At 35.2% G+C, this 9,547-nt stretch overlaps 2 protein-coding genes across 2 annotated transcripts; one reads left to right on the forward strand and one right to left on the reverse strand.

Moving 5' to 3' along the window:
- The first annotated feature begins 1 nt into the window (after position 1).
- On the forward strand, positions 2–2,039 carry LOC135683346 (protein fuzzy homolog). The gene has a single exon (XM_065198580.2). The coding sequence runs from the start codon at positions 173–175 to the stop codon at positions 1,409–1,411; it is 1,239 nt and encodes a 412-aa protein (XP_065054652.1). The 5' UTR covers positions 2–172; the 3' UTR covers positions 1,412–2,039.
- Positions 2,040–2,669: 630 nt separating this feature from the next.
- Positions 2,670–9,515, reverse strand: LOC135683347 (uncharacterized). Its single transcript, XM_065198581.2, has 7 exons — positions 9,094–9,515; positions 7,258–7,365; positions 6,815–6,914; positions 4,529–4,589; positions 3,650–3,761; positions 3,435–3,512; positions 2,670–3,051 (listed from the first exon to the last, which is right to left on the reverse strand). Exons 1-7 carry the CDS (start codon positions 9,484–9,486, stop codon positions 2,815–2,817), a joined length of 1,089 nt encoding a protein of 362 aa, XP_065054653.1. The 5' UTR covers positions 9,487–9,515; the 3' UTR covers positions 2,670–2,814.
- Positions 9,516–9,547: the final 32 nt, after the last annotated feature.

The raw sequence follows: 9,547 nt of genomic DNA on the forward strand, positions 1-9,547 counted from the left end.
AGCAGCAGAATCAACATGGAGGAGGCAAGGAGTTTGGTTTCCTCGTTGCTCTGTCACGCCAGTTGATGTCATGGCTTTGCTATCTTGCTGTATAACATATCAGGCTTTATGGGCTCGTTATTTATAATTAATTTAGCGCTTTTTTGCAAAGCCGGTCTTTGTGGCTTTTAGGATGACAACGACGATATGCCAGATTTCTTGTTTGACTGCCGACACTGGTATACCGGTGTTTACGAGGACGACCGGGGGCATGAAGCAGTTACCATTTCCAATAGTTGGTTCTCTCAATGGCATTGATATGTTTGCCCGAAATCATGGCGTTGAAATCGTTAATACTAGAGCTGGCAAAGCTAAGATAATATGGAAGATATTCAAAGATTCGCTGAAGTTTATTGCCACTTCGAGGGATTCCGAGGCCTGCGAGTTGCAAATGAACACCTTTTTGGACAATGTTTTTAACGCTTTGGTGCTAATAATGGGCCTATCGGAATTAGAGGAAATAAAAAATGTGGACAGATTTAAGAAAGAAGTCAGAAGATGCTTTTGTGTCATTGATTGCCTTCTGCAAGGGACAATGTCTTTTGGGAACATAACACAGTTTGTCGATACCATAATCTGCAATGAAACGAAGCTGTTACAAGAAACCTTAGACGCATTTGTGCTTTCAGCTTGCGATAGTGAATTTGGATGCCTCCTTGTGCACCGAAAAGTTTTAGTAGCAACAGAGAAATGGTGGCAGCTGTTGCCAATTGAGACAATGCTGCTAATGTACCTCATAAAATCTGTGCCCACATCAAATGCCAGAGATTTCCCAGTTTATCTTCCACATGGAAGTCCAAATATTCCTCACAGACTGTTGACCATGGAGATTATCGAAGGAGTTGAGGTTTGCATTATTTGTGGTCCAGAGCCTTCCTTACAATTTGTTTTAGAAAATCATTTGAACAGATATTGGAAACCTTATATAGAAATTTTGAAAACATGTTTGCGGTCTCATCCAAGAAATCTCCCAGCAACAACATTCATTGATAATCAAATAAATGGATTTCTCCTTATTAATACTGAAGATGGAAAATGTCTTTCAAGCATCTACCCACGTGGAAGCATGAGTGGTTCGCACATCATGACACCAGAAAAACGTCACAAAGTACTCACTGATTTCTATCTATCTGTTATTGGTAGTTTGTTCCCATCTGGCGAAAGTGAAATCATTGAAATGGTGAACACAGATTTTAGGTTTAAACATGACATTACACAAACATATCTTTGTGCAACGGACTATAAATTGTATGCTGCACAATTTGACTGTCACCAGATTTTTGTTCTTTTTTCCAAGGATATCCCAACTTATGCAATGCCAACCTTTACTGAAAAAATATTCCGAGTGTTAACTAAAGATAGACAAGCTTAATTCCACATTATGTAAAACAAATCTTTCTTTTTTCATTCTTGTAGATACTCCATACACAACATTTTAAAGGATTATTTTGTCATATGTTCATCAGAATTTGATTTGTAGATTTGCTTATATATATATTCCTTTTTTCTTTTCTTTCAACTTTTCATTATGGAAATAGCCAAAAAGCACCATAAATTGTTGATATATTTTATATAAACAAACTCGTTACCTACTTAAAACTGATCATATTTTGCAGCAGAAAGTTAATGATATCAATTTTTCAAAAATTGCACCACTTGCCATAATAAAACAGTATTTTCGTCATAGTACTTGCCATAGTAAAACAGCGTAATACCTAAATGCATTTTAAGCCTAATGCAATAATACCTAATGTTTTATACTAAATTTATAACAGTATAAAATTTTCCTGTTAAGTAACATATCAGCCCAGTATCACAACCTTTTTTCATACTCTTGCACCTGATGTATAATGTCCTCATTTTCGTGATATATCCTCTGTTTTTTCCATTTAAAAGTTTTCGAATAGGGCAATATTATGTAAAGCTACCCTCGTGATCTTTTTTGTTGTTTATTTTGTTGCTATAGTCAATTTCGCATGATGTAAGTCTGAAATGTTAAATTGGATTCAAATATTTGGCTTACATTGCATTCGTATAAAATATGGGGCCAGTGTGACTGACATGAAATTTTTCCTGGTAATTGTCGAGTTTTCTCTGGGCTTGTTGCCAAAAAGTTGCATTTAATGCATGATACAAACCATTGGTAAGGGTTTCTGTCAACCTACTCATTTAACAATGACATGCCTGTTCAGTTTTTTCCGATTCTCTGTGTTAGAAACTCCATGGATTCAAGGGAAAAGGATCTTAAGTCATGCAAAACCATTAGTGTTTGCCAAAAGAGTATCCAGACATGCTTTACAGGAGTCAGTTTAATCCCTCTCTACCATTGTCATATAAATCCTAGTCCATGGAACGCTGACATTCTTAGCTTTGCTAGTGTACATTTTTGTTGACAAGATAACTTTCTGTCAAAATTTTGAAAGAAAACAGAATGTTTTATTTTCACCAGTTTTTGGAACCAAAAGTAATTTTCATCTAGAAAATTTACTCTATTCGAAATAAAAATTAATTAAAAACCCAGATTTTTATCTCGAATCGGCTTTACTATCCACATATATGAAGAGTTGAATAGTTGAGTGGTAGATTGTTTGAAAACAGTTTCATAGAGGATCAATAAGTGAAACAAATGCTAAGTTTCTGTTATACAATACTTTTTTGTTGTAGACTTAATTTTCACAGCTTAAATGAACACTAAAAAGTCAAGAGGCATAATGAGAGTTTTATAAAAATTAAGGCAAAAAGATGAGGGTTTATAATGCACAATTTTTTATTAGGTTAAGCTTCATCTCCTTTGAATGTGAAAGAGCCATCTGTAAGTGGGTGAATTTCTTCTGCATAGATGTCCTCTGGAAGAGGTTTTTCTGGATCAGGAATATAAGTTGGAAATGGAGGAGGTGATGAAAACTTTTGCTTCTTAGACATGGAATCTTGAATTTTGACAAAGTCACCCTCTGCTCCTGGTATCTGTCCACTGATAAACAGAACATTGAATTTTGTATTGATGCGGTAGAGCTGAAAATGAAAAAGAAGTCATTTCAAGCAAATTTGATACACAGAGATTGAAATCGGTTTCATAAAGTCAATTTATTGAGGTAAATGTATTTCAAGATGGCATTAAAAAAAGGCAGCAGTACACAGCAGCATACATTGTATGTATGGGAATCAAAACAGAAATTGGCATTTTATGATCAAGTATCAAAGTGATCAGGGTTTTGCATCTACCTCAATAGGCACATAATCTCAATAGAACCACATAAAAGAACTACATAACTACAGCCACCATTCTTAATCAACACCATTTCCAAAAACTTATCCCATGTCTGTGAAAAGTTTCATGATGAGTATAGTATGTTCCAGTTGCTTGGGTACATGCAAGAGTATAACAGTTACAATACCTTGACAGATCTCAGTGATACTTTGTTGCCTCCAGTGTGGCCTGCCATCTTTTTTCCAGGAAAAATTCTCCCTGGAGTCTAAAATAAAGATTCATATTTACTTTTACAGGCAATAAGAAAAAATAAAAATATTAAGCTTGAAAAGATAAAGAAACAATCATTCTTCAAAATGTTTAGTTTCTTATGTCTAAAGAAAACAGTTCTTTTTTACATACCCCGCCTCCTCCTGTTGCACCCATTTTTCTATGGGTCTTTGTCTGTCCATGTGATCTAGGTTGACCCTTCATGCCCCATCTTTTCATTACTCCTTGAAATCCTAGCTTTTTGCTAGAAAAAAAATAATTTTGCAAATGTCTAGAATCATTTATTAGCAGCTTCAAAAGTTTTGGTTAAGAATGTTACTTTGTTGATGATGCTATGATATGACTCAATCAACTGCCTGTACTGAAAAATTTAAACTAATTATGTGAAAAACAAAAATTATTGAACATAAGCACTTTTTAAACTCTGTGTACTGCCTGAAAATTACCATTGTTCAATAGGAATTCTTTTTGCTCTCGATGTCGGATACTTGGGTTTATTATGGTTCCTACATGTTGGAAGCTACTTGTTGGAAGCGAAGAATGTTGGAAGTGTTTAGCCTTTGATGGCTTATTTGAAGGTTTTGCCACTGTCTTCACACAGTCCAAGAAACTTCTTTTGGACCAATTGGGTTACCAGGAGGTGAATATTTTCTTGGACTAGAGAGCTTTTATGTAGGGGAGAGAGGGGTGTTTGGGCTTTTTTGGCAGTGGCAAAACTTAACTTGAAGAATAATTTGGGGAAAAATTATGTTATAATTGAGGTTATCAAAAAACCCTTACTGCTGCCATTGAAGATTCTTACATTTAGGGATACTTGATGCAAAGGACTTACACAGTTAACAACAACTGATAACATTATAAACTTTAATTAGCAAGTTTGCTTTAAGAAATTCAAATTTCAAATGAAAGACAACTAGCAAAAAAACCATGCAAAGTCTCAAAGTCGCACTCAAAATCTTTATAGGCAAAAAAGGATGGAGAAGATGTACAAATAGTGAAATAAAATACTACCTTATTCCAACTACCCTCACATACTGTCCAGGGACAAAATGTGCAGCATGGAGTTGAGTACCTACAAATATGAAAGTATTATGATAAATAATGAAAAAAAATTTGTTCTGCAAGCAGAGTTGTAAGAACAAAACTTATATTTGGAAGGGTGGGGGGCTGCCTGTTCGATTGATTCCCATTCAACAATTTGTTGTAGAGGAAAAAATGCTGCAAATTTATTTTCTTTTCCTTTGCAAACTCAAATGTTCTTTCACTGTCCTAGTTTTAAATATATTTTAAGGGATTGCTCTATTACTGTATCTTTTCCCTATCCGACCAAAGTGATGAGTTCCAAAACATTTCCAAATTTTAATAAATTTGTAAAAGTACATTGATGACAAACCCCAAAAAAAGTTCTTGATTGTGTCAGAAGTTCTTTCAACTTTAGAGCTTCTTGTGACTTGCTACTGTGCAAAGGTTTCAAAATCCCACACTGAAAAATATAGTCAACCTCTTTGCATTTGTACTTGTTTAACCTAGCATCCTAAGGAAGTTTTTGGGACACTAAGAAGCTTATGCTAATCAAGCAGTGTCCTGGTCCTTCCTCTTGATTTGATCACACCTCTTGATTCCTATGCCTGGAATTACAGAGAGCTGGTGACTCTCCTCACTCTGGGTGAAAGTTTGGTCATGCCAGAGACTCGACAATGGACCCTTGGGTCTGTAGTCAGCACCTCTAACAACTGAGCCAACCTAAAGAGATCTTGAGTTGTAGCAGAGCTTCTAAAAGTAGCTAAATGCATAAATATTGAAGCTCTTCAATTTTCTGACCAAACAAAACTGACAAAAGATTGACCATCTTTTCTGGCTGTCCCGGTTCAAATTTTTCCCTCTTTACCCTTAAATTTAATCAGTTCAACTTTGATATTTTTAAATATTTGAATAAACTAACTAAAGTATTAAAGCTCAACTAAAAATATTTATGTCACTATGGCATTTCAAAGGAAAAGTTTTGTATTGCAAAGATGAAACCAAATTATCTTCACACGCTACCCCTGTCTGTGGTATGCAATTGACTGCTTGCATGATAAGTTCTGGGAGCAAGCTTTACAAGTTGAGGAGTACAATAGTATCAGGCCTTTTCATGAAGATTTTACAATATTTGTTAAACCATGTCCTTCAGGACCTGAGGGGGACTTGAGGTATTATCTACCCATGACAGACTAACCTTATATTTCTAAATGCATGATTACTGACAGTTTGTAACCAAAATATTTGATGTAATGATTAATAATGTCAACAATGAGGAAATTATGCTTTGTTTTCATCAAAAACTTAACCTTTCCTTCAGGAATGCGGTAACTTTAAGACATGGACAAAAAGAAAATATGTTAAGTTTGACAAGCTAACTAAAAACATAAAACTTGGAATCAATCAAAATAACCATCTAGAAATTTGACTTCTTAAATTTTTTCTTCAGTGTATGAATCACAATTAGATTCCAACTTGTTGAAAAATTCTCCCTCTTCCTCTCTAATTGCACTATCTATGTTTTCAGATTGATCATTTTCCCTTATTATCAATATTTATTGTTCCTGCTTTTGAGAAAACAACATTCAATGTTGGGGTCATAAAGGTTAACAAAACAATGGACTTTTAAGCAAATTTGTTGAGGATTACAGAAATCTGGCAATTTCTGGATAGAATGACCAAATTTTACACAATTGTCAGATGCAGGTTTTCTCGAAAAAGATGCATGGAATATGGAATTTTTATAAAATTTTAAGGATTTGTGGAAACATCATTGAATAAAGGTCCTGTCAATTTTGGCTAAAAATGACCAGAAAGATGGGATTTCTTCCCGCCTTGATAGCCCCACTTTGATAACACTCACATTCTAAAAAAATTTTAGCTAAAAGATCTTGAGGAAGATTCCTGACAACATCACGAGTTGTGAATGAAATAATGGCGACAACATAGTGATATTTGTTGCTAACTTTTCCCTAATGCTCTACCTTCCTTTGCAGACAATACATGTTTCTGCATGGGTGGTCAATAGCCTGCCTCAATAATTTGGTGACGGTGTGGCGAGGGCTATTTCCCGTGTGAAATGAAAATCCCAAGAAAAAACCTGCACTAGAAAATAAATTTGGAAAAAAAATCACACTATTTGTTCCTTGCTTTTTACAATTTGAAATTTGAAATACTTTTACTCACATCAAGCATCTACCATCTATCTTAAAAATCAATTAACTTGTAAAGTGATCAGTACAAAGATCTGATTGTATGATTTACATCAAGACTTACCACTTGGCATTAATGCATCTTGTGTGACAGGAAAACCTCTCAATTTCTTTTTGGGTGTGACGTTATGTGAAACATATTGACCAAAATCTCCCTCTGAAAGCTGTAAATCATTAAACAAAACATGGTTGGGAAATTATTTCCTTCATAGTGTAACTAAACCACCATATTTTCAGGGGGTATTTTGAAAAATTCGGGAATGGTACTTAGCATACAATCTTGGTTTAGGACATAAACAGCTTTTCAGACATTTTTGAAATTTTTACCAGGACCAGATTGGCTATAAGTATCACAAAATATTGTGAACCACAAGATTTAAATTTAATAAACATAGAATGGTTTAAACAATATAACATTTTGATTGTCTCTATATAATATCTTATATAAGACAAAATATCTTGTTGGTTTTCACATTTGAATCAGGGGTATAAACTATTGGTACATGCCTCATCAAGATTTTCTTCATTGTATCCACCAACAATGATTTCTGTATGATGATTACTGCCACCATCTGCTACTCCAATTCTTGAATCAAGGACCTGATTATCTTTCACCTTTAAGCAAGAAATAAAAAAAGAACTATTATCTCATTGGAAACTTGTACTTTCACATCTTAGTATTCCAACTATATACTAAATTTCAACTATGCTTAAAAACTGTTAACCAAATAAATGATAAAACTCCTTAAGCAATAATATTCTTTGTTGCAAACTTGTATGACTTTTAAATCAACATTAAATTGCCACTAAGTAATGCAACATCCCCACTCATCTGTCATTAACAGTATGAAACAAAATTTTGTATTTCCACATACTTCATACATTCTGCAATTGAAATTAGAAAGCATCAACAGTTTTTGGAAGAATGCAGTTACATTAAATTTATAATATTGATACATTAAATATATTTTCCTTGAATTAACATTGTTCACCAAAAGAATTTTCCATGGTCAGCAAATTTTGCTAAAGTGTTTAGCAAAGTGTGCTAAACACATTTAACTCCAAATAAGGGTATGGTTCTTTATGTGTGAATGAAGAAAAGGCCACTGTAGCAGGCTGCTCGATGGGCTTCAAGGAGTTCTTGCGGCAAAAAGTTCGATAAAAATGTAGCAAATAGGAAACACCGCAATACGTCAAGAATAAACAACAATAAAACACGTAAATCAGTATAAGCTAATATTTCGCCCCGGCATACGGGGCTTCATCAGAGCAGAAGTTAACGGGCTAAAAATTTACATATGGTTCTTTAGACACCCTAAAAATTAATGCATGAGGCACCCCAGTCTGTAGAGTACAGCAGATGCACCCAAGAGGTTGGAGTAATTTTTAACATGAAAATTTGAAATTGCAAAACAAATTAACAAAAGCAATTTTGTGGAGAAACATATACCTACATGGCATATGAATGAAAAAGAGAAGTTTGCAAGAGGAAAATGAGGCTAAAAAGACAGTAAGCACACATTATCATATCTAGAACTACCGTTCTCAACAAACTGTAAGACATCTGGAAAAATGGTTAAGTGTTTTAGTATTAATTACAAAAATAACCAAATGTAAGTCTCTAGCAGGAGAACAAACTCAAGTCCACCCTAGAGCTACATCTCTGGCCAACCAGTGACAAAGTTAACATTGGGTCTAGCTTTCTCCTGCAGAGTATGGCAGTTTTCAACAAGATCAATACTTATTCATGTAATTTCTTTTGCAAGCAAACCTCTCTTTACTATTCATTTGGCGTGCAAATATAAGTAAATTTAGTGTGCAATCAAAAAACTTAGACATGCAGCACTATCCTGACCTCCCCCAGTGTGGAAGCTATGTAGTTTAGGCTGTAGATATGGAGCATCAGACTATTGGTTTTCCATTGTATTTCTATTGCTAATTGGCGCACATCTGGTGTGAGCTTCACATGGATTCCACTCTGAGACCTTGTGCACGCGTCTGACAAAGTATTCAGTATTCCCGGTATTAGCCCAAGAACAGAGAATGGGCTTTTTATACTCTGCAGCAGGGCCGTCGAAAGCAAGCTTGGGCCCAGAGGTGAATTCACAAAACTGGACCCTCAAAACTGGATCCGGGGCCCCATTGGAGCACGGGCCCCAGATCTTTATCCCATCCTAACCACCACCACCCCCCTCGATCAACGCCCCTGCTCTGCAGACTGGGCTTTTATCGCCAGTGTAGCACATAACACAGACACTTTGCAGCTGGTGTATGAATTTAAGGACAAAAACAAATAAACTGTAAACAAATCCATCCATATATTTTCATAAAACTTTCCAGAACCTGCACGAGGGTAACTCTAACAGGACGGCCATCTTTTCTCCATAATTGAGTCATTCCAAGTTTTTTGCCAACAAGACCGGCTCTTCTAGAATTTTCAGTCCATAATCCTTGCTTCAATTCGGTTTCTGTATATTTTGATATAGTTTTCAATCTTTCCTTTTCCATTCGAGTTGTTAAGTCTTCTATTTCAGTTTTGATGACATTTTGCTCCTCCTTGATGCTTCTCTTGAAATAACATTCAAAGAGATTCACATTCTCCCGTCCAGACTTTTTGCCTAGATCTACGTTCACAGCATTTGAAAGTATTCTCACGATAGGCAGTCTGCCTCCTATCTGAAAACCCAACAATTCTCTAGAAGAAAGGTGCCTTACGGATCTTAAGCATGCCGCCATTTTGTCAGCATTGCCATCATAGACTCGATTTCATCAACAGTCTTGTTATCATGTAGAGGCA

The sequence above is a fragment of the Rhopilema esculentum genome, chromosome 7 (genome assembly GCF_057945365.1).
Source record: "Rhopilema esculentum isolate cy_ngs chromosome 7, ASM5794536v1, whole genome shotgun sequence".
Classification (NCBI taxonomy): Eukaryota; Metazoa; Cnidaria; class Scyphozoa; order Rhizostomeae; family Rhizostomatidae; genus Rhopilema; species Rhopilema esculentum.

Coding starts and splice junctions, on each gene's coding strand:
- LOC135683346 (XM_065198580.2), top strand. CDS start 173: ATGACAACGACGATATGCCAGATTTCTTGTTTGACTGCCGACACTGGT.
- LOC135683347 (XM_065198581.2), bottom strand. CDS start 9,486: ATGGCGGCATGCTTAAGATCCGTAAGGCACCTTTCTTCTAGAGAATTG. Junction 7,366..9,093: donor TTAGAGTTACCCTCGTGCAG/GTTCTGGAAAGT, acceptor TCTTGCTTAAAG/GTGAAAGATAATCAGGTCCT. Junction 3,052..3,434: donor TATCACTGAGATCTGTCAAG/GTATTGTAACTG, acceptor TTTCATTTTCAG/CTCTACCGCATCAATACAAA.